At 37.9% G+C, this 27,996-nt stretch overlaps 2 protein-coding genes across 2 annotated transcripts; both read right to left on the bottom strand.

The window, feature by feature from the left end:
* Positions 1–1,440: 1,440 nt before the first annotated feature.
* On the bottom strand, positions 1,441–2,984 carry LOC123306761 (endocuticle structural glycoprotein SgAbd-2-like). Its single transcript, XM_044888891.1, has 3 exons — positions 2,712–2,984; positions 2,051–2,358; positions 1,441–1,912 (listed from the first exon to the last, which is right to left on the bottom strand). The coding sequence occupies exons 1-3, from the start codon at positions 2,721–2,723 to the stop codon at positions 1,534–1,536; spliced, it is 699 nt and encodes a 232-aa protein (XP_044744826.1). The 5' UTR covers positions 2,724–2,984; the 3' UTR covers positions 1,441–1,533.
* Positions 2,985–17,136: 14,152 nt separating this feature from the next.
* LOC123306764 (rabenosyn-5) lies at positions 17,137–27,956 on the bottom strand. Its single transcript, XM_044888897.1, has 4 exons — positions 27,692–27,956; positions 27,210–27,623; positions 21,088–21,311; positions 17,137–17,755 (listed from the first exon to the last, which is right to left on the bottom strand). Exons 1-4 carry the CDS (start codon positions 27,825–27,827, stop codon positions 17,213–17,215), a joined length of 1,317 nt encoding a protein of 438 aa, XP_044744832.1. The 5' UTR covers positions 27,828–27,956; the 3' UTR covers positions 17,137–17,212.
* Between the last annotated feature and the right edge of the window lie 40 nt (positions 27,957–27,996).

Here is a 27,996-nt window from a genome sequence, read left to right as displayed (position 1 = left end):
CCTTCTATGCCAATGGTGGAAGTCAAAAAACCACAGGAACAGAGAATGATGTCGTAAATTTATTCTTGCACTGTGGACACAAAAGTGTCCACTATGGTGGATACTATATTAGATATTGTTCAAAGAGCTAGCACCATTTACGATGGAAGGTTGATTCTTCAATGTATGATTCCTTGGGCTCACTCGTACAGAAAACGACACCTCTGTCAGCTGGTAGACTGAAAGAAATAAGGCAGTGCCCTCAAAGATTCAAAATACTATTCGTTATGGAATAGGGCACTACTTGTGAAGCCAACCAGAGCGGTTCACCTAGAATTGGCGTCTGAGCTATATACCTCAGCTTTCATGACTGCTTGTCGTCGAATGAGGTGGCGTATGACACAATAATAAAGTCTACACAGAACACAATTGGTTCTCTGAACTTGTACAAGCTCACATAGCTTCTGAGAGGTACCTTCATAGACTTATTATTATTATTTAATATGTCTATGGGTACTTCGGTACACCTACGGTGAATCAGGATAATAAGATTAAATTTAATTTTAAGTCTCTAATACTATCAAGAATAAGCTATAAAATTTCAAGTTTGCTAGAATACCTTTGACAAAAAATTGTGTTTTCCGCAGCTGATCTGAAATATTTTGAAAGCTAATTCTAAACCACAAAATAGGTAAAAAGTTTTTCATAAACATGGGTCCGCAAATGAGCCGTTTTGGAGATAGGAGCGATTTTCGGATTTCAAAATATTAACTTCTAGCGCAACCAAATGCGATAAATAAAGATATGTATTCGATTTATTTTTGACTTCTAGTGTTTTACAGAATAGGGCAGTTCGAATTCAGGAATAAAAATTTTTCCTTAACAATGAAATGAAAGAAAATAAACAACTCCAATCGGATGCAAAATACCCAACCAGGTAAATGTCATATGAAAAGCAAATGTTTGATTTCAGCTGTGACACCCTAACAAGACATCTGAAAGATGAAAATAAATCGAATTTAGTATTTGGTTGCGCTAGTTGTTAATTTGAAAACCGAAAATCGCTTGTATCTCCAAACTCCAAAACGGCTTATTTGCGGACCCATGTTTATATGAAATTTTGATGTTTTTAATGAGCTTCCAAAATATTGAAACTTTGTTTTTTAACACCCTTCTTACCTCCGCGATGCCGAAACAACCGTGACTAGGCTAGCTGATCCCCGTTTCAGTATGAACTAACTGAAGAAATTTCAGGCTTTCCTAAAATATAAATATAAAAAAACAATATATTCGTGTACTTGCGCGAAAAATATTTGTGCTTCAATAAATTTGCTGCCGAACATGATATTCTTGATAGCTTTTTATACATCCGATATTGAATTTGACGAATTTCGAGTTAAACAGGAAAAAGATCCAAGATGACTAGAGAAATATTTAGTCCATAAATGATTGACTAAGGAATTTCAGTATATTTTTATATTTAATGGCAACATTTGGTTTAGGTACATTTATATTTACAAAAAAGAGTCACAACACCATAAGTCACGAGGTTATTCAATAAACGTATCCTTGCTTTACTTGCTGGTAAGCACCAGGAACTTTTGGAGTCAAGTATTTTCTGTCGACTTGGGCGGAGTTGATTTCTCTAGATGGGCCTGGTCTGTATTGTCCATCATCAACAATTCCTCTGGCTTCGTCAGCAGCATTTTGTTCGAGAGCTTTCTGTATTTCAGCTGGAATTTCTGGAGCAACAGGCAAATGATCACCTGTGGCTCTGAAACCAAGTTCATCAGCTACGTAGTTGACAGTGTAAGTTTGACCATCGAGTCCAACATAAGAGTACGATCCTTGAACAACGCTGCTTTCCTGATCAGTTCCGGCATTCTTGAGTTGTCCAACTTCCTGTTGAGCGATTTTGTTCTCGGTTTCGTATCTGTTGGGAAAGAAATCATATGTTACATCGATTGATCCAAATATTTGAAGTGATATGATACAAAAATATATAGGTCGAATTTTTAAGTCAACTTTCCGCTAGAACAGGTACCTACAAGAAATAAGAACTTTATCTTACTCAAATCTGTATGTGCCATCTCCTTCATTTTGATTGTTGAACCTCAAAATAGCAATTTGGGGTTGGACGGAACCAGATGCGAAATTTTTGTTGAATGATTGTTGCTGGTTTTCGTAAACATTCCTTTGCTGGGAAGTTTGATAGCTTCCTGACGAAAACTGTGATCCAGATTTAATTGAGCCTTGACTGATTGGAGCTCTCAAGAAATTTCCATTGCCACCAGCTGTAATTGAATTAGATGGTGGTAGGTAGACGTTGTTGAGCTTATCTGCAAGACACACTGCAACGCAGCAAAGAGCTGAGATAATCTGAAAAAGAATCAACACATTAATTATTTGTAATTTGAGCAGATGATGGCAGAATTCAGTTTGAAATTATAAAAGATATTTGATATCAGATGCGTTGAAACTTTGTGTGAATAAATGGGCGAACTTATAAGAGGTAAAAGGTCCCATTATTCTTTTTTTTTCATTCTTCTGAAGAACTTAGAGTCCACCAAATATTTTGGAATCAATTCAACGATTGCTAAGTTGTATGAAATAAGAAAGGACATTTTAGTGAAATGCTTAATGAAAATGAAACTCATGAAATTAAACCGCATGTCTCCAAATAAAGTAAAAAAGTCATTTTTCTACCAACTATACCTGGAATTATTACTCACATAATATTTCATGTTGAAGTGCGCTGCGATCTGTAAATCGATGCGAATTGATTGAACTGAATGATGGAGAAACAGATGATACTTTCGCTTTTATACTGGATGAATACGGATGGGATCTTGAAAGATGATCCATTTAATTTTTCGAAGTACATTTCACTTAAAATTGTCCAAGGTTGACAAGGTGAATCGCAGAATATGTGGTACAGTTGAAGATGTTATAATTACAAAAGGTTGAACCGGTGCACATTGGTTAGCAGCCTTTGGAAATATTCCCTATGTGATATTAATGGGTTATTAAATTTTTATAGAGAATTTAGTAATTATAGGATTCGGCAAATAATTAAAGTAAAAAGTAATTTGTTTGAGTGAATAGAGGTGTTCTGTATATCATTTTTTAGTATGAGCTTCTGGAATGGTTAATTAAGCGCCTTGAAATTCCATCTCTTCAACTTGAGAAATGCACCATTTTCAAAAACCTACTGAATAATTGAAAGAAATTATTATTTTTTATAGGTGCCGAGTGATTGTTTATATTTTATCCAATAGCTACTCTCAGAGTACGAAAACGTTCAAATGGGCAAATTTTTGTAGTATTTTTTATGGGCATTAAGAATTCAGTATTAGGAAATGCATAAAAGCATCGTAAACATGAAATTTGTTGTGAACTCTTATTGTTTAAATGGTACACCTGTATTTTATTTTCCTAATGGGTAAAACTCTCTCTTCTGGTTTCGCTAAGAGCGATTAAAAAAGTCGATCCCTGACTTGAAACAGATGTTCACGTGCATGAGTTCTAATAATCCTGGAAACAGGAGAGTTTTTAGAATAAATGTACTTATAACTACCGATATAAAGGAGAGTTCTAACTCTTGTTCTTCTTTAAGAAGAACCAGAAAGAAGAAAAGCTCAAGCAGGTGTCCGTGAAGTTAGCACCCACTTTTTCGAAAATGAAGATAATTTTTTTTTGCATTCGTTCGTAACTCGTTAGTAACTATTTGTAACACAAAATTTTTCGTTTGTAACCTTACCTATGATGGGAAAATGACACCCCCAAAATGCGAAGTTAGCACCCACTTTTTCGAAAATGAAGATAATTTTTTTTTGCATTCGTTCGTAACTCGTTAGTAACTATTTGTAACACAAAATTTTTCGTTTGTAACCTTACCTATGATGGGAAAATGACACCCCCAAAATGCGAAGTTAGCACCCACTTTTTCGAAAATGAAGATAATTTTTTTTTGCATTCGTTCGTAACTCGTTAGTAACTATTTGTAACACAAAATTTTTCGTTTGTAACCTTACCTATGATGGGAAAATGACACCCCCAAAATGCGAAGTTAGCACCCACTTTTTCGAAAATGAAGATAATTTTTTTTTGCATTCGTTCGTAACTCGTTAGTAACTATTTGTAACACAAAATTTTTCGTTTGTAACCTTACCTATGATGGGAAAATGACACCCCCAAAATGCGAAGTTAGCACCCACTTTTTCGAAAATGAAGATAATTTTTTTTTGCATTCGTTCGTAACTCGTTAGTAACTATTTGTAACACAAAAATTTTCGTTTGTGCCTCAAAGATAGTGCTAGAAAAACACCGCATTCCGCTGGGTGCTAACTTCACGGGCACCCACTGTTCGACTTTTCGCGAAAAAATAGTACAGTTGGAAAGTCCAAGGTTAGTAACTATTTGTAACACAAATTTTTTTTCTTGTAACCTAACCTATAATGGGAAAATGACACCCACACAATGCGAAGTCAGCACCCACACTCCTATTCTACATTTTTTTGCTATGCGAAGTGAGCACCGACTTTTTCGAAAATGATTTTTTTTCCTTCCGTTAGTTACTCGTTATTAACTTTTTGTAAAACTAAAATTTTCGTTTGTATTTCAAAAGTAATGAAAGAAAATTACAGTATTACGCTGGGTGCTAACTCACTGGGCACCCAAAAATAAATAAAATTCAGTTGTAGAGTCCATCGTTAGTAACTATTTGACAGGCCCGGATCTAGGGGGGGGCAAGCGGGGCGCTTGCCCCGGGCGTCAGCTTAAGGGGGCACCAAAATCAACCAGAGGTTGAAATTTTTTTTTAGTTTCTCGGAAAAAATTAATTTCCTAGAGCTAAAATCGAAACTGTAGAATGGAAACATGATAAACCATCACTATGCCAAAAATCTTCAAAATCAATGAGGGATCAATTAACTGTATATGTAGGTATTATTTAGTCATCTAGGAATGACCGCCACACTTGGGTGAAAAAGGTTAAAAGATGGGATATGTTTACAATGTGTCGCAAGCATAGAGCCAGTAATTTCTTTGCCTGGGGAATTACCGACTCATCCCCATTTCATCTGGAACTAAGGGCCGAAATTTCCGATTTTTTATGGACCATCACTTAAAAACTAATCCTTTCAGCAAAATTATGTTCGCATATTCATAATCTTCGCCCTCGATATCGTAAATACAACAATATTGGTGGATATCGTAGAGATCGAAAATTTTTCAAATTTTCCATAGTGTATGGATTTTTTGAAAAATATTTTTGGTCTCCGATCAAAACCAAATTCGTACTGTACACTAATACGAGGGCGTAGAACACGAATATGCAAACAGATATTTTTTAAAAATTAAGTTTTCAAGTTATGGTCGATTTAAAATCGGAAATTTTGGACCTTTGCGGAAAAAATTATAAAATCTAAACTGTTAGCGGTAGATGAATGAAGTGTGGTTTTTTCTATTCGCAAAGAACCAATCTATCACAAAAAAATCAGCATATGACTAGTGCTTTTTTTCTGGCTGCTACACCTCCTCAAAGTTGACCAATTTCTTCGAAATTTTGCACTTAAAGTGATTTATTTCTCAAAATACTGATCCTACAAAAATCAAATTGCATATTCGTGATCTACGACCTCGAATTAATAAGTAAAATGACCCGGGTCGATATATGTCTCTGAAAAAATTAATTTTCGTTCGGAATAATTTCGTTCGTAAAGCGCGGGTAAAAACGATAGGTGAGCGAGGGTTGCAAACGACATTCTTGTAAAAACAAACTTTTTTATTTCTCGAACGATTTCAACCCGAGTCATTTTTTTTACTAATTCGTGGTCGAAGATTACGAATAAGCAATTATATTTTTCCCCAGATGAGTAATTTGGAAAAAAAATAACTTTTAATTGAACAATGGGAAAAAAATAAGAGTTATGACGAATATGCAATTATATGTTTCCTAAGTACCTTAGAGTGGGTGGGGGGGGGGGGCGCCATCATGAATTTTTGCCCCGGTCAGAAAAAATCGTAGATCCGGGCCTGCTATTTGAACCACAAAAATTGTTGCTCGTAGCCTAACATATAATGGGATAATGCCATCCCGAAAATGCTGAGATAACACCCTCATTTTCAAAAATTTTATATTTCTTTTTCTTTCTTGTTCTACTCTTATCCAAAAAATCAATCATGATTACTCCATGGTAATCCCAAAATAATGAAGCAAGAACTTTTCCAACAGATTTTTGGACACGAAACTTCTTAGGTCTTAAAGAACCAGAGTGTCGCCATCCCATAGATTGTTGCTATGTTTCTGGATCGCAGAGATGTACCCAAGTCTCATCCATAGTAACAATTCGGTTTAAGAAGTCTACATCGTTTTCAAATCGAGCACAGATCGAACGCGATGCTTCTACCCTTGCACGCTTTTGGTCAACATTTAGATATTTGGGGATCCAATTTGCAGCAATTTTTCTCATGTCCAAATTGACGTGAACTATATGATGAACGCGTTCGTATGAAATATTCAATGCTTCCAGATATCCTTTTCAGCTGATAAAATCATGTCATGAACTGCATCGATATTTTCGGGGACTGACACAGAAACTGGCCTTCCCGATCGGTCATCATCTACAATGGAAAATTTACCTCTTTTGAAGCTTGCAGTCCAATTTTTTACGGTCGCATGCGAAGGACATTGATCAATGGTATTAAGCATATCTTCGTAAATTTCCTTTCCCTTTAACCATTTTAAATACAGGTACTTGATGATGGCTCGATATCCAATTTTTCGATTTTCACAATTTCGGTGGACTTTCTTTTAATTTATTGCGTAACTCTGGTTTACTTTTTTGCTCTCAAATTTCACACTGACACTTTCAATGAGTTATTGTTCATTGCTATGGTAACGCAATATTTTTTTTATGCATGGAACTGGTCTAGGCTAACTAGATATCAATACATTCTCGTAATTGTGTATTCCACTGCAGTTTCTACAACATGCGTTTGATTCAGTTTAACCTTAAATAAATAGTTTCCTATATTTTTACTTATACTTTCATAATATATGAATGGAAAATATTTGAAAATATAAACGTATATCTGCGTATCCTCTTTTTCGATAGTTACAGGATAGTTATTGATAACAAGTTAACTTCCAGTTTCATAACCAAATTTGAAGGCTGTTTAAACTCAAAGCATTGTATAGAGACAACATGAGATCTTTATACAATGCTCAAAACTTGCTTTAATGTTATTTTCAGTAGGATTAAAGGAAGCTTTAAAATTAAAGAGTCTTTAGGTTTGATTATGAAACCGGCCGTAAAAATGACAGTAAAGGAAGTTTTAAGCATAAAGTGACTTCAAATTTGATTATGAAACTCGACGTAAGTTTGATTATGAAGTTGGTCGTAAGAATCAATAAATTAATAACGTCAGTTTGAGAAGTTAACAATTTATTTGGGAAATATTTCCCCGATATACATAGAGTCGTGCATCAAAATGATAATTTCGCATTTCAGCGTGTTCTTTGAAAAACAGTATTAGGTCATTTTCATATTTTTGAGGGTCGAAGGTGTCGGGCTCTTTCTGACCTTTTTTGAATATTTGGACTCATTTGTCCCAAAATTACAAAACAAGAATTGTCTCCTCGAAATTAAGTATGTCTCGAAGAGTAAAATGCTTGAAACGAGATCATGAGAGAGCAACCAAGTACCGTGAAACAGGGCGAGAATGATTTTCCGGCGTGAAAATGTTGATTTGTCATTGAATCGCATATATGCAGAGAGCTAAATTTGACTGAAAAAAGAATAACTGAATATTCAATACATAATTACTTTTCTTTAACTGTTGAGGCAGTTGCCTCAACTGCCTCAACAAACAACATAACAGTAATGAACATTAGTTACCTATGTGTGCGACTAACATTTGACTCTGAATGATTAAAATACACTGCTCAGAGTGCATAGAATGGCAGAGATATTGCACATGTACTCGTTCTGGTGAATTCATGCAATCTTATGCTCGTCGTCGCTCTTCAAATTATCAAACGCTGCTCTACTTCGCTTATGAATTGATTGAATATGCTTCAGTTGTGTGGAGTTCATACTTCATAATAATTTATATCGACCGCCTAGAGAGAATTCAGCGTAAATTCTTGCGATGCTTGGCCTTCAAGTCTAATTATGTATTTTAAACCGAGGGGATCCCAATAATTAAAGCTTGAGACTGAATGAAACTGAAGAATGATGAGTTTCAAAGACAGAAGAACTATACAGGGTGTCTACTTTTAAAGTGGCCAAATTTCAAGGGGGGATCAGAGGGGTGATTTGCTACAAAAAATGTCATATAACACATGGTCAAAATGTTGACGGATATTCTTCAATTTAACATTTCTTAATTTCACGAAATATTTCAGGTTTTTTCATAAACTCAATCATTATTCAGTTTTCCTTGTAGCCTCACAAATTATTTGACCGCATATCCGGAAAGGGCAATAAATTTGCTACGAGATAAGAGAGTCTGTCTGCAGAAAAAGATGATGAAAACTTAATAATTATGCATATGTTTTTTTTTCAGTAAAAAATACCTCATATACTGTACTTTCAAATGGAATATCAACTTTTGTGCTAGCTGCTCATCCTCTGCGATAATATCATGGCTAACAAGATAACAACGAAAAGGTCGTAAAATTCCTGAATTTGATCTATTTTGAAGCCCTTCAAGATTGAATCTTAATATAATTCTCATGGAAATTATCAATTTATCTTGAATCACCATAATAAAAAAGAAAATTAACTTAATCTTTATAATATAGTGTAACAGGTTTAGTTCGCAAAGGGAATTAATATCGAGCGCCAGCTATTCTTTCAATAGGGAGGAATAGCAAACCCACCCAGGTACCTACTATTCGGAGACAGAGTTCGGGGTTATCTAAGGTGGTAGCGAGAACAAGTACTTTAAAACCGAATTCATTACAATAATCTAAATCATAGTGAACCATACAATGATCTCCAAGTCAAAGTAATATATACAGCTGATGACCGAGTTCAAAATGAGGAAAACCGAAATGCAACAATTAATCTGTCACGGTGGTCAGAAATTCAAACTCAACACAGTGAAATTAATGAATTAAACAATATTCCAATTAAATATATTCAGTCAAAATATCAATTGAAGCTATTCAATAAACAACAGGTACTTTGAAACCGAATTTATTACAACAATCTAAATTACAGTGAACCACAAAGTTATTTCCAAGTCAAGAAATATAATAATATATACAGCTGATGACCAAGTTCAAAAATGAGGAAAACAGAAATGCAATAATTAACTTGTTACGGTGATCAGAAATTCAAACTCATCACAGTGAAATTAATGAATCAAACAATATTAAAATTAATTATATTCAGTCAAAATAACAGGTATTGAACAAAGAAAGAATACAATAGCGGTCACTTTGATTCCTTCTGAGACAATGAGGGATGTACGGGGTTTACACAAAATGTACAGTAACCGGTTGTCTCAGAAAGATCCAAGTCCCTTTGATCGGTTAATTTAGCGATGGGTTTGATCCCGAGCACTTTAAGTGATTTTCATTGGCCAATCAGAATTAAAACTATTCAATAAACGGGACGGGGTTGATGCAGGTGAAACACAATGCAACAATTTACAGGATAACGGGGTAGTTTATCGTGGTCTCTCTGTGGCAACCTTGGGTGTACTTGCCAAGCATTACCAGCAGAAAAACTTCGAGACCTCTGCCGATTGGTTTTCGTCACCAGATAACCAACGGAACACAACAGGGGTAGGACGGGATAGGTTACTGTGGTCTTTCCGTGGCAACCTTGGGTGTACACGCCAAGCATTACCAGTGGAACGACTTCGAGACTTCTGTCGATTGGTCTTGGTTCACCAGAGAACCAGGCGACAGAAGTCTGCGTTAAACAGGGGGATTAACAACAGCGATTAACACAATTAAACAAATAAAAGAATGCAACTTTGAATCACGAAGTATGCGGTATCAAGAAAAGACTCACAGTTTGTTCCGGTACGGTCACGCCACCACTTGGACAAAAGAAAAAGAAAAGAAAAACTCTAATAGGAAGAATATCAAATTATGAATAATCAACCGCAGAATAAAGAATAAAGAATCACGAATAAAGAAGGAATTAATGAATCAAGATACAGAAAAATCGCCGAACAGTGAATAATGAATCAATAAAGAATACAGAATCATGAATGACGTTCGTGCGGCCCTATGTATCAACTTTCCAACATGTGGACGGTCATGTGATCAAAATTGCATCCAAAAATTCGGTATTCTCGAATATTCTCCCCAGAAGAAATATTCTCGGTGGCGGTTATCTCTTTATCGGTAAAAGAAACTGTCGTTATCTGCAATCCACGTTGTTTTTATGCTGAATTCGGTGTGTTTTTGTGACGGAAAAACAACGCCGAATGCAGAAAGACACTTTTTCTTTGTTTTGGATAATAACGGCGGATTACTGATGGAAATTTCAATTTGACGGAATTTGAATTTAATTTTTCAGGATCTGGAACATATTTCTAAAACGAAACGGAATAACTATATTAAAACTGAAATCTCCATCAGACGGTGTTGCATTGCTTCAACTGGAAAATTCAGGGAAACGGACATTTAAAACGAGACTTGATTTTTTAAAAACAATCGAGTATCGTCACAATAGATTTTATAAAGAAATATAAAGAAAACAGAACTCTACTACTTATAAAAATTGTTCAAAATGTTCATCTCCTTGTTCAATACATTTGACAGTTCGTTTTCTTATTGAATCTCCAACTCTGCGAAGTTCATAGCGTTTGTGACGCATTTCTGCACAACACAATTTTATTCTGTCGATGAGCTCCTCTCGAGTCTGAACGCAAATTTGATATACTTTCTCTTTCAAAGTATTCCAGACATAAAAATCCAAAGGCGTAAGGTCGGGGCTCCTTGGTGGCCATCGCCCATCTTACCGGACCGAACCTTCGCATCCCAAAATATTCATTCAATAGATCTCGTACATTACGACTATTATGTGCTGGGCAGCCATCCATTTGAAACCAGATATTTCGTCTGTTAGACAGGTCATTTCATCCAATATGTCTTCTAAGTTGCTTTGGATTAATCTAATAAATTCTTCAGTATTAAGGCTATCGGGAAGTATAACTGGCCACTGGCCCGAAAAGGTCTCCTCTCATGACTGCCAACCACACGTTGACCCTTAATTTCGTGGCCTCATCAGTCTATGATATCCATTCGCCCCTCCACTCTCCTAACTTATTCAGGTTCCACCTACAAAATATAAGTCTGGTTTCAGTCTCTACAGGTAACAGATCCTGCACCTTTTTCAAATGATATCGATGTAACTTATTTTTTTCTTTTTTTGAGTACTTTGTGTACTGTAGAATGGTGAATCCTCAATGTAGAACCAAGTCGACGAGTACTGGCTTTGCTGACTATTTCGCAAACCACCGAATGAGCCTGTTTCACCTAATCGCTGGAGCAATTGTACAATTCTCTGTCAATTTGGTTATCGTCTGTTGGGAAAACTCAAAACGTTCTCTCGAATCGCTGCGCGAGCATTTCCATAAAAGAACAACATATCGCTACATTTGGAATTTTTTGACTTTTTCGTTGTTATCTTGTTAGCCATGATATTATGGCAGAGGATAAGCAGCTAGCACAAAAGTTGATGTGCTATTCGAAAGTACATTAAATGAGGTATTTTTTACTGAAAAGAAAACATGTGCATAATTATTAATTTTTCATCAATAAAGCCATTGGAAAAATAGGACTAATTTTGTTCACTTCAGACTCTTGATATTCATCTCGTTACCACGCCCTCAATAAGACTTTTTTATGCACACAGACTCTCTTATCTCGTTGCAAATTTATTGCCCTTTCCGGATATGTGGTCAATTTTGACGAGGCTACAAGGAAAACTGAATAATGATTGAGTTTATGAAAAACCTTGAAATATTTCGTGAAATCAACAAATGTTGAATTGAAGAATAACCGTCAACATTTCGACCATGTATTATATGACATTTTTTGTTGCAAATCACTCGTCTGATCCCCCCTTGAAGTTTGGCCACTTTAAGAGTAGACACCCTGTATACTCATAATTATTCATAAATAAATAAATTAATAATCAACAAGAATGCGGGGGGGTAATTATTCCCCCCCAGGAGCACTATGACCAATTCAATTTTTGAATTTTATTTAGGAAAAAACTGAGAAAAAATAATACAATAATGAAATAGAAAGGAGATTTCTTGAACAATATTAAGAAAAAGTTCTATAAATATGGCTTCAAATGCTTCGTATTCGAGATACCTACTGGGTGTTACTTGAAGTTTTAATTTGAAATTTAAATTGTTCATTCACTTATTACCCTCCCCCCAGAAATTCAGTCTAGGACCGCCCTTGACTCATTCATGGAGGTACTAGGGATATAATGATCTCTTCTTGATTATTGAAGCATTTCGTTACCTGAAATGGATATCCATATCTTGCCGAATATCAATTATATCATCAAAATCGAAGCTTATCTGTTTCGGTCATTGCACTCAAGAAACTTTCTGTGATTTGATACCGCACCAAAATGGAATATAACCGTCAGCTGCATAAATGATGGTGGATTTAACGTTAGCCGCGTGTATGAAGTCGACCAAATTGAAGAAAAAAAAGTCATTTGATACCGCATGAATTTAATATTTCACAACTGACTCTTTTTTATACTCTGTAATCTGTGTTTATACCCCAAAACGAATGAAACCATTGTAAGCTGCACCAGTCTCTGGCTGCACCTTCAACAGTGGAAAGATCGTCAGTCAGCGCGCAGCGTCCTAAACATGCGGGGGCCTGAAGGTCAAAAGGGCCGTATGACTCAAGTCAAGATCATATCTGAACGTGAAATTTTTCGCTCTTTTCATTTTGGACATTCAATTGATAAGGTCATGGTCGAAACCAGAGTCACCGTCTCATAGCCGGTGAAAAATCCTCCAACTTTTGTTTGGAAAATGTTTCTCTAAAATGCTTTTCCACCAAGTTATCTAAACAATTCCGATACTTGTATACTGTATATTTAAAAAAAAATTATTTACGTATTTCGAAGGAAGCAATAACGATTTTTGATGGGTAAACTTTCTCATACGGAATATGAAGAATCTGATAAAAAAGCTTTTTTCGATATTGATGCATGTTTCATTAGTCCGAGAGCTGGCGACGAAAATCGGCAAGAGTTTTGTAATGGCCCATATTTAAATATTAGTTAGTTTTGGTGGTGTACATGAGTCAGCACCCACTCTCAAGGTCAGGTATTGAAACAACTGGCGGCGACGCTCTTTGATTTATGTAAAATTACAATATCCGTACTTTGGGTGACTGCTGACTGCCTCTGTTCTATTGATATGTGGTCTAACTATTTTATTCTCAAATAATAGATGATATTTGAGCAATAAATGCATTTTCAGCCATTACAAATCTCTTGAAACGTGAAACGACATCGTTAAGGCAGCAACTCCTGTGGGGTACTGACCCACCGAGTTTCACTAAAATAAGGTCTGACCACTTTCTCAAATTTTCTGTTCTATAAACTAGTTTAGTGACAATTTTCAATCATTACGAAATACTTGTAGAATATGTTGAAATTTCATATACCTACATCAAAGCGCGTCGCCGCTAGGTGTTCCACTACCTGACCTTGAGAGTGGGTGCTGACTAATGTACTAATGTACACCCTCAATACTAAATCATATATAATTATGAGCCATTACAAAACTCTTGCCGATTTTCGTCGTCAGCTCTCGGACTACATGGGTTCCTACATTTTCTCGTTTTACAATCTAAGGCGACTACACTATTCAGATTTGATATTAATTGCTCTAATGGGGTAGGTTCCCGGAGGTGATGTTAGCCGGTACCTACCCTCACCAACGGCCGGACCACTTAGGGAAAGCAGACAGACAATCTAACATGAAAAGTTCAATTTAGATGTCTGCTTACAGAGAGCACCTAAGGTTATCCAACCGCCGGCCATGAATGTTTCATTTCTCCGATAGCAACAATAGCGAATAATGGCAAATTTAAACCTCGCAGATTAATTCTTCTGAAATATATATAATCTTTTCTGCCATCTGCCACAGTAGAGGCATACTATAGATAGCATTCTCCACAATCCCTACCGTAGAAACCTAGAATTTACTCATTTCGACATCGTAAGCAGGGAACGCGTCATAAATAAGGCTAATGCGCCCCATACACTTTCAGTTTAACCACAGACTACAAAGTCAAGTTTAACTGAAGATTATCGTCAGGCAGTCAATCTAGGTCGTCCACAGATTGATCAGTTATTTTGAAGATCTTGAACTGCCGTTAACGTTGACTGACAGGGTGACAGGTCTCGAAAAATTTTCGACGAAGAATGTTGGAAAAATGTGTGGATCTTGGAACGTAGGTACCTACTTAGTACCTACATGAAATAGAAAATAAACATTTGTCGCCCAAAGAGTGGAGGTAGAGATAGTGTCTCCAATCATAATTCAGAATGTTGACCCTGACATTGTTGTTACATCAATTTTCAATGCGAAGAGATAGGAAAGTATATTAAGTTTATTCATGTAACGCCAATAATGCCGCCGGCGCGCTAGATACAGAAGTTTTTCAAGGTGTGAATCGAATTTCCGTTTGCAGGCTCTGGACTCATAGTGTATGCTGTCATCAGAAGGATCTGAAGGATCTGAAGTTATATATGTCCTCCTGCAGGTGATTGACTGGTAGTGTATGTTACTCTGCCATATTGGTCTCCTAATAGCTATGGATCTTGTACTCCTCGGCTTTTTTCAGAATTTCTTCCTCGATGTCTACCATTATACCCGGTATTCTTTCAAACAAGCACTCTACACTTCTGTGCCAAATTATTGAAGATTCGATGACATATGCGAATTCTAAGCGCGGACATTTTTTGCGTACAATCTGCTTGCATTCACCTCAATTCGGTTTCGATATTGAATAAATATGAGGCCTAATTGACAAATTCACGAAGGAAAAGAACCAAAACAATCGACAAGTCGTGCGACTACTGTACCGTTCAAATCAACGTACCTATCTACTCCACCTCATTCAACTGAGGCGTGGAGTTTGCCGAACGAATTAGCAGTCCCGTAGAAATTCTACTGATTTTTTCACTAATTGATTGAGCATTCAGAAAATATCAGCAAAATTTTGCTGATTAAATTGCGCCAGAAAAGTTTTGGAGAACTTGAAGTTGAAATGAAGAAATTTATAGTCAGAAGCGGTCTCCATATCATTTGATTTCAGAACTATTGATGCTTTTCTGTTTCCAAATCCACTGACCCGCTCACGTTAAACACACTGTATCCTCAAGAGTTTCAGGAGGAGGAAAAACTGCGCAATCTTCCGGACCTGAATCATTTCGAAAAATTTCTTTGAAACTTCATCCTACGAGATATGAGAAGCATCTTAATCTAAGAAAGAATATACTACTATCTTGAATCTTCCGTAGCCAGCCGTATATTCTGTCACACTGCAGAGCAGATGTTTATATCTCCTATTGTTATTTACAACCATACGTTTTTAATATTTTTCGAAATGGTCCTTACATTCAGGATTCAAATACGATACGATTGTTTCGATAAATAAAACTTCGATCAGTTTAATCGAATTTCCACCTCCATAGATATCACTTCTAGGTAGAATCAGTAGGTAGTCATGTATAGGTACGCGTTAAAGAGGCGAACCACTCACCCAAAAAGCTTATACTAGAAGCTTCTTGCCTCTAAGCAATTAACAGAGATTGCTGGGTGTGTTGGTCCGAACAACCAAACCTGCCACCGAGACCAAACCGTCTATTGTAGCACACAGCCAAGCTCATAGAGCTAAACCTCTCCCTCATCATATTCATAAAGAAAGCTATGTCAGAGCGAGAGCAATTCTTTAGTTCCTCTAGATTCAGCTTGTCGACTCCATGTCGACCCTGGGCAGTCACAGATCATGTGCTCAATCGTTTCGTCCTCCTCAAGGCAAGCAGACGGTTGGCGCCATAGACATATTAAAATAATATGGGAATATGGGGTAATAAGTCTATGGTTGGCGCATAGGTCAATGGCGAAATTTCTGCCTGAAATGCTGTCGCCGACCTGCCCAGATCAGCACTGAGTTTGGTCAGTGGTCTACGACTCCGGCTGCAGAGCCCTGTTAGGTTCTAGAGCCATCAGTTAACCAACAAGGTCCTTGTGAATAAGAATTCCCTGCGACAGTGTCATTCGTCTATGCTTAGAATCAGAGAACTGAAGGCTGAAGGTTATGTCCGTGTTGGTTCTTGTCATTATTTGGTCAGTTCTCATGCTCATCACCTGGTCTCCAGTTGGGCCAGGAGCAGATTGGGCACGAAAATGAGTTTGTCAGGCTCATTTACAGTAAGGTGGTGGAGCCTGTGAATTGCCAGTCTTGGGAGGGGGGTATAATAGCATCTCTATGGATACGGTTGTAGTAGAGCGAAATGCCCCTTAAATCATGAGGCATGCCGTTCTCTGGAGTCTTGAAAGTTTGTTTTGGGTTTGAATGCGTTCTGTGCAGGACCACCACGCAATGCAGCCGTAGGTCTGATCACCGTAACGTACAGCCAGCGGAGCTCCTTCGGCGCTATTCCCCAAGTTTTTCCATAAATTCTTTGACAGGCCCATATTGAGTGCCTGGCTTTGTATGACTCTATCCACATGGGAGTTCCAGTGAAGCTTCTTATCCAGGGTAAGTGTTTCCCGAAGAACATCTGAGATGATTGCACCGTTGATTGCAGAACAACTATATCATCCGCGTATGTCTGAATGTATACGTCAAGCGAGCTAATCATAACAATTAGATCGTCAACCAGAAGAGACCAGAGAAGTGGTGACAGAACACCGTCCTGTGGGCACCCGCTGCCTGCTTTAAATCTAAGTGTTTCGCCGCAAAGTGTAGTAATGAAAACCAATTAACTAGGTGGGTTGAATACTCAAAGGTAGGTACTCTATACTTATAAACGGCGCGCACTCACTCTCCCGACCAAATCTCACATGAGCACAAATGCGCTCGACCAGGACATGTGAATCAAGATGCGGGAAACTGAAACCAAAACTATATTTACGTATAAAACTTATATTTAATGTCATGATATACATAATAAATATAATTCAAATAATACATATATAATTTCCGTTATAACTTCTTTGGTTCTTGTTTTGGTGACTGATTTTTCCTATAAGCTTCCTTCAACATTTTTAAATTTTCTTCAAGGGATGCAACTTCCTCGAATCTTTGCGCCTTTCTAGCTTGGGCTATATAATCTCTCACAATGTTAATTTGTTCTATCAACGGATCTTCTTCACTTTTCGCAGAACTATCAAAACTAGACGGTGACCACCCTGTAGTAACTGTAACCTTCTTTATTTTCATTTTAGCGTCATCTTGTATATCATCCTCTGATAATTTCAATGAACGATTTTCTTTGATAGCTGCTATCTCTTGAACAGAAGGAAGAGGCGGTAATGTAAGGAGATAATCTTTTATGTAATTAGAAGTTGCTCTGCGAATGCTATTTTGGAGAGCTTGTACTTTGGGATTCAACTCTTCTACAGGTAAACTAGCGATTTTTTTGCTGATTGTGTCAATGATTTCTGCTTTAGAACCAATAGATGCTTTCAAAGACTGGGCGTCTTGTAGTTGGAATGTAGCCTCTCCACTGGTCAGAGACGCGTACATCTGAAATGTAAATATACAAGAATTTTTCATGTGGAGGCAATAAACATAAGTCATGAACAGGGGCATAAAAGCCCATTCAAAGAGGAAATTCGTAAGGGAACAGCATCAGTTGAACAGAACCTGTATCTGTATAGGATGGGCAAAATTGGTGATACCTGAACTACAACTTTTCAACCCAAAGAGAGGAAAATGAATGGCACATTGCGGTTACCCTTTTTTTTGAAAAACTGATAGTGCCATTAACTGCGTTTCCCTATCTCCTTGACATTGGTCATTATCTCCTTTTCTGTTTGCGCTAGGATGTTGAATTAAAAACATTATACAGACACTTTTTTATAGCAATCTAGCGGTGAACTCTAATTTTTTTCAAGAGGTTTTCTTGCTGAACTATACTGATTACTGGGTGTGTTGGACGGATAAACCCAAACCTGCCACTGCGACCAAGCGGTCTATTGTAGCACACAGGCAAGCTCATAGAGCTAGATCTCTCCCTCCAGTCCCATCATGCCCAAAAAGGAGATGATGTCGGAGGGGGAGTGATTCTTGAGTTCTACTAGGATCATCTTCGGAGAGCCAAAAACTCCATGTCTGACCCTGTCTGCCGCCGGGCAGTCACAGAGGATATGCTCAATTGTTTCGTCCTCCTCTAAGCAGAGTCTGCAGAGCTGGTCATTGACGATGCTAAGTTTTTTGAGGTGGGCTCTGAGTCTGCAGTGTCCTGTGAAAACCGCTATTATAGATCTCAGATTAGTTCTAGAAAATCCTAGCCAACGACTGATGTATGGGCTGGCAGACACTGAAATAGCCCTGTGCGAGTGACGCAGTCCAGGACGGTTGCGCCAGTGCTCCAGGACCTTTTGCCTTATCCAGCTGTTGTTTCGGTCCCTGAATAAGGAATTAGAAATTCCTATACTGGCTTCCGGACCAATAAGCGTTGATGTTGCGTCTTCTCTGGCTAGAGCATCCGATGCATCGTTGCCACTGAAGCCAGAGTGTCCAGGTACCCAAATCAGTTGCAGTCTGTTTGAACTTCCCAATTTGGTGAGTTTAGATCTGCATTCAAATACCTGTGCTGAGTTGCATTTGTCTGCCGCGAGAGATTTAATCGCAGCTTGACTATCCGTTAGGATTTTTATTGATCTGCCCACCCAACCACTGTCAAGTAAATGGCTTGCGCACAGATCAATGGCGAAGATTTCTGCCTGAAAAGCTGTCGCCGACTTTCCCAGACTGGCACTGAGTTTAGTCAGCGGTCTACGGCTGTAGACTCCGGCTCCAGATCCCTGACTGGTTCTGGAGCCATCAGTAAACCAGCAAGGTCCTTGTAGATAGAATTCCTTGTGACGGAGCCATTCGTCTCTGCTTGGAATCAGAGAAATGAAGGCTCCATCAGTGCTGGTTCTAGTGATTATTTCATCAGTTCTCATGCCCATCACCTCGTCAGTCTCCAGTTGGACTGACAGACGACTGGGCACGAAAGTGAGTTTGTCAGGCTCATTTACGGTAAGGTGGTGGAGCCTGTGGGTTGCTAGTCTTGCCTCTCCTTGGACAAAAATGTGAAGGGGAGGGAGGTCTAATAGCATCTCCATGGACGCAGTTGGAGTAGAGCGGAATGCCCCCGAAATCATGAGGCAAGCCGTTCTCTGGAGTTTTGAAACTTTATTTTGGGTTAGAACGCGTTCAGTGCAGGACCACCAGGCGACACAGCCATAGGTGATCAATGGTCTGATCACCGTGACGTACAGCCAGAGGAGCTGCTTCGGCGCTATCCCCCAAGTCTTTCCACAAATCCTTTGGCAGGCCCATAGGGAGTGCCTGGCTTTGGGGATGACTTTTTCCACATGGGAGTTCCATTGAAGCTTCTTATCTAGGGTGATGCCTAGATATTTGGCCTCCTCTACGAGTGGAATGGTCTTGCCGTAGAGAGTTGGAGGAGAGATTTGAAATTTTCTTCTCCTGGTAAAGGGAACAATCAGGGTTTTGCAGGGGTTCACACCTAACTGCTCCCCATCACACCAACCTTGAAATACTGTTAGTGTTTCCTGAAGAACATCTGAGATGATTACATCGTCATTGCCCACCAGTAAAACAACTATAACGTCAGCGTAAGCCTGAACATATACGTCAAGCGAGCTGATGATTGCAATTAGATCATCAACCAGAAGGGACCACAGAAGGGGTGATAATACACCGCCTTGCGGGCAATCTCTGTCTACTTTGAATCTAAGCGCTTCACCACAAAGCGTTGTTATGATGTTTCTGGAGCTCAGCATTGTGCTGATCCAATTCGATATGGTAGGAAGGACACCTCTAACCTTGGCAGCCCTCACCAGAGATTCAGTAAGGGCAGCATTAAAGGCTCCCTCAATGTCCAGAAAGGCAGCCAATGAAATCTCCCTGGAGTTGAGAGATTCATTGATCCTGCCGACAAGATTATTGAGGGCAAGATCCGTGGATTTGCCTTTCTGGTAGGCATACTGATGAGCACTCAGGGGATGCTTCCGTAGAATCACCTCTCTGATGTGCACATCTAGTATCTTTTCAAGGGTTTTCATCACGAACGAAATTAAACTGATCGGTCGGAATGATTTAGGCTGTGAGTCCGTTTTTCCCACCTTGGGAATATAAACGACTTTAACCTTCCTCCAGTTGGATGGTATGAAATTCCATGCCAAACTGGATCTGAAGAGCCTAATGAGGTAAGACATTAAGCATTCCAGTCCGTGCTGAAGTAGAGCTGGAAATATTTCATCGTCACCCGGCGCTTTGTATGGGAGAAAGGATAAAACTGCCCTTCTCACCGCGCTCGCAGTGACAAGTTTATTAACAAATTTCCAGCATTCCTTGCTGGGTCGCTTAAGCTGAACTATAACATAAAGTTTTATTTTCCCTCATACTATCTGAACCAATCTGTGGGCGATGTAGTGATCATTGCAATATTTTATTTATCCATAAAGCCGGTCTCAAGTAACTATATATATAATACATATACTGTTGATTATCCTATATTGGCCAAACTATGATCTGAGGTTGACAGCCAAACTTTGAGTATGTGACAAAAGAATTGAATATTGAATATGAAAATTCCTTCGCATATAAGTTCGCCCAGCCCAACTTCTTCTTAATAAGAAGAACTTCTTATGCAGACTTAATGCTCCGAATAACATGGAATACACAAGATACAAAGAGCTTCAAAACCAGAAAAACTCACCCTGCAACTATTATTTTATATGCAATTCTAAAGAGTTTGGGAAATAAAATTTATCAGACATGCCTAATTGTGTGAAAATAAGATGAAGTTATCTAAGTAGCAGTGATTTCTCATTATGCACCTTGTTATATAGGTCAACCATTGATTGAACTTGAGACTTCATTTTCTGGAGATGGGCATAAAGCTGGGATATTATCGGTTGCATCATTTGCTCAGCCTGCACAATTCTCCTTCTCTCTAGCATAGTCGAACAATGATAACATATCCTGAACTGCTCATTGTCTCTTACTTTAATACCCTCATTGTTACCACCACCTAAATTCTGCACTGGTGCCACAATACTCTCTGGAAAAATTAAAGAACTTTATAACCCAGGTTAAAGGACAAACATATGTTGTGCTAGAGCGTATTTTGTTACTACACCAGAGTTTAACTAAGATATAGTCCATTCAAGAATGATTGACATCTCGAGTGGTTATGGAAAATCAAATTTAAGTTGGTAATAGTCCCAGAGTTAAGATTTTTTGTTGCGGAATTCAGGTTGGTATTGTGATTAAACATTGATCTATAGACCTATTATATGTGAATCTATGCACTGACCAACAATAATTTGAATTTTGTACTGTTGTTTGTTGTTTATGTTCTCAATTTAATCGCACAGATTGAAAACATAATTGTTTCGATTTTGAAAGCAGATTAAAGGCGGAAACACATTATCAACACGCGACGCGAGCTGACGCGTAAATTGTACGCGCGTGGCGTCGCGTCTTCATAGTATGATTCTGGTCTATAGAAAGCAATACATTTGATTCGACTCAACAAGCATCACGTTTCGTCAGCTCGCGTCGCGTGTTAATAATGTGTTTCTGCCTTTATAGGCTCTGAATTTGATTATTTCTTCTTTTCAAATATTTTTCTAGGTTATATTTATATATTCAAGTTCTGTGATTGAAACTACAGAAAGTATTGAAGATCTTTTGTGCTGCGTCTGGACTTTCAATGCTTTCTGGGATGTCAATCATTTTTGAATGGACTATAGTAATTTAAGTTATGCTGACTACACTACTCTATTTGAAAATCTGACCACTAATTTTGACTGATCAAGGCGGAAGCTGCTCTCAATCGAACAGCAGAATTAGGAAAAATGTTACTCAACAGGAGACTTTTGTCCCAGTCTCCAACCAAATTTTGAAAATTTATTCGAGATGGAGCTGTGCTCTGTAAGTATAACGTTCGTGTCTTAATTCTAAGGCTTATTCATTTGACTATTTATCCGCGCAGTGGTAAACACTAACGTTTCCACAGCTTTGTCTTGACAGACAGAGCGAAAAGCGTTTCCTGCAAACTGAGAGTTGGATCTATTAACGATGCCATCTTCACTATGGGATTAAAGAAGGTAAGTTGAATTGGATCTTGTTTCCAGGGTCTGTTGACATCGAATAAAGGATTCGTTCCATTTTCATCGAGGTGCGAGTTGTGTTGCACTGACGAGGTCAAATGAGACCGAAACTATAGTAATCATCTACTCTTCCTCACTGGAATGATATTTCTGTTGATGCTCCGAGGGGTGTCAGTTAGATAGATTGTAAAATTTGCTGACTTTTATATCAATACACATGTTATGCATTTGAATAAATTAAACTGTATTCAAGTGCTTTTGGTCATTGTTGGTTAAAATCACATGACGTCATGAACTAGCCTTCAATTTGTGAATTCGAGATCCACTGCTACTAATTTGTTGATGTTTGTTGATAGTGTTACATCTGCTATGAAGGGTGGCGGCAGTGTTGATTGTATTTATACTGATTTTCGGAAAGCATTCGACAGGGTAAATCATAATTTATTGTTGAATAAGCTCAGCCTTATGGGTATCAGAGGTAGTCTTTTTGGTTGGATCGAGAGCTTCTTGCGTGGACGTCGGTACTCTGTCCGATATAAGAACTCTTTTCCTTCTTTTTTTTTGCTCCTTTTGGAGTACCACAAGGCAGTCACTTGGGACCTATACTATTTCTCTTATTTATTAACGATGTCGCTGGTGTTTTGTCGGGTTGTTTGTTCCTGCTGTTTGCTGACGATATAAAGATTTTCAGGGCCATCTCTACTACTGACGATGTCCTCGCTTTGCAGCATGCCCTTGACCTGTTCTACATTTGGTGTGAGCTTAACCGATTGTCGTTAAATATTGATAAATGTCACCTCATATAATTTCATCGCGACCGAGCCATAGACCATAGTTATCATATCGACAAGTGTTGTTTGCAGAGAGTGAGTGAGGTTCCGGACCTCGGTGTATTGTTGGACTCTAAGTGGACTTCTTGCAGTCATACGTATGAGGTTAAGAAGAGGTGTATGCAGCTGCTCGGTTTTATTCAGCAAAATGGCAGATTCTTCACGGTTGAAACTTTCAGGTTGTTGTATTGCACATTTGTCAGAAGTATTGCTGAGTATACCTCTGTTGTGTGATCGCTGTCGTATGTCACTCACATCGCCTATCTCGAGAGAGTTCTGAATAGGTTTCTGCGTATGTGTGTTTTCAAGTTGGGTCTCTCATTTCGGCGCCTGGACTATGAAGCAGCGAGGTTCTCTCTACGCTTGCCCTCTTTGGAGTCCAGTAGATCACACTTTGATCTGTCGCTTGTCTTCAAGTTGTTGAATGGCATGATTTATTGCCCTGAATTGTTGTATAAGTTTAATTTTTGTGTTCCGTCATTCAACACTAGGAGCATGAATATTTTTTACCAGGAGACACCCCATACAAACTACCGTAAACACTTTACATCGCGTCACGGAGCGTTTTAATGTTATGTCTCCCGTTTTGAACTTATTTGGGACCTCACTTTACTGTTTTAGATGTGAGGTGTTACTTGCTTTAAGCTAGAATATTGTTGCCATTTTTGTGAACTTCATTGTTTTGTTTGTGATTTACTGATATATGCTTATTTTATAGTTGTAATTATTGTTCAATTTTTATTTTCAAATGGGATGTATACCGTTCAATATACTGAGCAATGCTCATGTTCATAAATAAATAAATAAATATTATCGTTTTGGACCTTCCGGTTATTGAAGTGAGGTTAGAAGTTGTTAAGGGCCACAAGATACATATAACCAAGAGCAAAACCACAAATAATAAGGGTAATTACCGATTATTCGCTTGAAATCGATGATTAATGATCATATAGTTCTAGAAACCCTAGTAGTTGGGGAGCCGACGATGCTATATCGAGATTTACTCGAGCGTCGTGGAGACGTAGTGGATTTTGAAGATTAGATGGTAGAAAGAAAAAAAGGTTCTATGATGTATGCACTTTCAGCGGTGGGGAAAGCGTCTGCAGGGTCTCAAAGATGTAAAAAAAAATCGTCAGATGTACATACTCGAGCGTATCAGATTAAGATACTGTATATGCTCTACGTGTCTCCTGATAATGAATTAATGCTTATCTGACAGTTTGCTGGTGGGACTGGTCGTACGGAAAAATTTTTTTTACAGTGTGTCAGATTTTTGGAGGATATGTTAATTACACCCGAAGGAAGCTACTTTTCAAGGGACTGACAATTTGGACGTGACGCAAGGTCACAGCGACAGCGGTCCTTTGAACATGTAGAAAAAAATCGTTACTTGTACATACTCGAGCGTGTCAGATTTTCATACACATGGTTAATCCCGGTGTTGTAGAAGTGTTGATCCATTAATCTGACACTAATCAGGGGGGTTTTCTTAATCTGACACTATCAAAGATGATAAAAATCCCCTTTTTTCGAATATTTCCCTCCCTGCACCTCTAATCGTTTTTGTATTCATTATGAAAGTTGTAGATAAAAAAATTCTACACAACTTTTGTCTCGAGTTAGAGGGCGATAAGGGCGAGAAGCTTAGCCACACATGCGAAAGGGCAAGGTCAATGTAGAATCCCAGTCCAATCTACATTCATCCAATTGTCAAAATGACAAGGTTTTTCTATGATGACAATTTCGAAATTAGTCACGAAAATTTTAGTGTTGTCTGTGACTGAACCTTAGAATGTACTATTTTCCAACGAGTGAATTTTCGCTTCAGCATGTATCGCTTAACACCTCGCATTAATCGCCATATATCTCAAAAACATTTGAACGTAGAAAAAATTGCTTGGGACAAAATTTGTAGAAAATGTTACGCTCTACAACTTTTATAATAAATGCGAAAAAGATTTGAAGCCCAGGGAAGGAGATAATTCAAAAAAACTGATTTTTGTGACCTTTATGGACAATTTTTATTTTTTCGGCTTGCTAAAACTGTCAGATTATATTTTTTCCGTTATTTTTGAATCATTAGCTTCAAAATAAGAAAAAACGCCACCGCGCTCGAGAATGTACACGTGACGTTTTTTTCGCAAATTTGGCGCTCTCCCACACATTGTCGACACGCTTAAATTGTCAAATTAAGAGAATATATACTTTACAACATGTAATTAACCACATATATCTTAATCTGACACGCTCGAGTATGTACAATGATCGTTTTTTTTTTTACTATTCTGACAGGCTGTCCTAGACAATTCCCCCTATATACAGTTCTAATTTTTGGTAGAGGTACTCTACAGGGTCCAAGGTATGTCCCCTTATATTAATCTGACACGCTCGAGTAAATCCCGAATTTCCCTCTTCGGCTCCCCAACTATAGCACTCTTTCATCACTCTATAATCACATCATACCAGTTCTGAAAGCGAATAATCAAACGATAAACTTTCAGTGAATTGGAGATAATATATGCGTTATCTCAATGAGTACAATAATAAGAATAAATTAAAGACGCATACCAACCGCTGATGTTAATATCAACAAGTGTTACGATCTGAATCGAACTTGCCAATTTGTCATTGTCAGGACAACGGAAGGGAGAACGCTCCATCGAAGAAGAGTAGATGCTGGCCATGGTTTCGGTCTCATTTGACCTCGTCAGAGCAACACAACTCACACTCCGATGTAAAACGCTTGGAATTGACGGACCCTGATTGAATACTAGATACTAGTAGTAGTTGGGGAGCCGACGATGCTATGTCGGAATTTACACGAGCGTCGTGAAGACCTAGTGGATTTTGAAGATAAGATGATAGGAAGAAAAAAGGTATGCACTTTCAGCGATGGGGAAAGCGTCTGCAGGTTTTCAACGCTGTAAAAGTCATACATACATACTTGTCACATAATTATACTCATTCAGGTTCCGACAATTCGCGTGGTGTAACTCCAAAAATTATTTTGCTTTTTTGACGATGAATCGGTCAATTTGCGCTGTATGCAATGGTTCTTTGAATCATTTTGTAGAGAATTTTTCAAGCTATGAGCTCCCGTGAATGGAAATTTTTTAAAGACTTTCACTTTGGAAATTATCATCTTCAAATAGATAGGAAAAGCGAACTTTTACTGTAACATGCAATCTTCAAAGGTTCATAACTCAGTTATTTTTAATGCTACATGAAACAGAATAAAGCCATTCCATAGTTAATTGAGGAGTTCAGAGCTGAAGTGAACCAAGTCCATGCAGCCTAGTTTTGAGATAAATGGCTTAGAAGTTGTTTATCACCACATAATTCAAAATATCCAGCGCCATCTAGTATGAAACGAGATTCGGTCCAATCCCCCCCTCCCCTAGATCGGAACTCAGACAAAGACAATGGCATATGTCCCATATTTCCTCTAATTCAGTGCTGGCCTGCTTATTCCAGACAAAATGTGTGTAAGAATCAAGGAGGTGGAAGCACGTTTGAGTTAACGGCAGAATTGATGCCAGCGGTAAAATAATGAAAGAATGATAATGCCTTAACTGGAGGCAAGGAATCAATAATGAGAATTAATTCAGATGCTTACCACTCGCTGATATGAATATCAACAAGTGTCACGATCTGAATTGAACTAGCCAATTTGTCATTGTCAGGACAACGAACTTCCTCGACAACTTCCTCCACAGAGGAAGAGTAGATGATGGTTTTGGTCTCATTTGACCTTGTCAGAGCAACACGACTAGGGACAGATTCATTCAAAATAATTACAATCGTTTGGCAAGAACCTGTAAAATTTTGAATTTTAACACATCTTGCAGTAGCGATAACAAAACTGATTTAAGTACCCAAAATAGTTAAAACCAAATCCAGTCACTGCTCACACTTAGGTCTTATAAATGTGAAAATACCACATAACTTTAAGAAAATGTTATTTTATCATATTATATAAATCTGGATATTGAAAAGTATGTAGAGTATACCTACGTGCCCTTTCAAAAGGAAGGAATGTAGAACAATCATTGCACATTATGCTTCCACATAATCTACAGTGATGCTGTCTTCTAGCAATGTTAAAACTAGCTGCACAAGATGGACATCTATTCACTGTTGCCCCATCTAACCAAGCTACCAAAATTTGTTCTTGCTGCTTTCTATCAGTTCCATCTAATCTTAATAATTTATCCAAGCGTATAATCAATTTATTTGTTTCAGCAGTTTGATGATCCAACCTCTCACGTCGAATTTCTTTAAATAATTCAATATGTGAGGTGCAGCAACCTGGCACTTGTGGCTCACTGAATTCTATGTAGAGATTTTCCAAAGAAAGAACATTCTTGAAGGTTTCTAAATCTTGCTCGTCTAATTTGAGAATTTTTTTTTTGGCTTTTCCATAAAATTCTAAAAAACGTTCATGAGTGGGAATGTATAAGTATTATTATTCCACTATAATATATAAATATTTATACCTCTAATAGATTTCAAGATGTCCTGTTCTTCAGAATGCAAGTCCTGAAAATGGGAAATGAGTTTTTGAGGAGAACGAAGGTCTTTGTGACAGATAGGACACAAAAATCCTTCTTGAATTGATCCGGATTCAGCCATTGTTATTTAAAAATTAATTTCACTTAATTTAATTATTCTTGATAGGAAGATCCGCTGAGCGAAATTCTTTCAAATCTATTGACCATAGATTTAAATGTTTGTCTACGGATTAAATTACGTTCTCCACCACAGAACAGAACCACGGATTACAGACAGAACACAAATAATT

The sequence above is a fragment of the Coccinella septempunctata genome, chromosome 2 (genome assembly GCF_907165205.1).
Source record: "Coccinella septempunctata chromosome 2, icCocSept1.1, whole genome shotgun sequence".
In the NCBI taxonomy this organism is placed as follows: Eukaryota; Metazoa; Arthropoda; class Insecta; order Coleoptera; family Coccinellidae; genus Coccinella; species Coccinella septempunctata.
The sequence above is the reverse complement of the archived record's forward strand: the minus strand, read 5'-3'. Positions and strand labels throughout refer to the sequence as shown.

Bases quoted from the DNA above. Each gene is read 5' to 3' on its own strand.
- LOC123306761 (XM_044888891.1), bottom strand. The intron at 1,913-2,050 runs GTAAGATAAAGT...CTTTCCCAACAG, and splicing joins GATGGCACATACAGATTTGA to ATACGAAACCGAGAACAAAA.
- LOC123306764 (XM_044888897.1), bottom strand. From the start codon at position 27,827: ATGGCTGAATCCGGATCAATTCAAGAAGGATTTTTGTGTCCTATCTGT. The intron at 27,624-27,691 runs GTATAAATATTT...AACGTTTTTTAG, and splicing joins CATCTTGAAATCTATTAGAG to AATTTTATGGAAAAGCCAAA. The intron at 21,312-27,209 runs GTAGGTATACTC...TAATTTTTCCAG, and splicing joins CCTTCCTTTTGAAAGGGCAC to AGAGTATTGTGGCACCAGTG.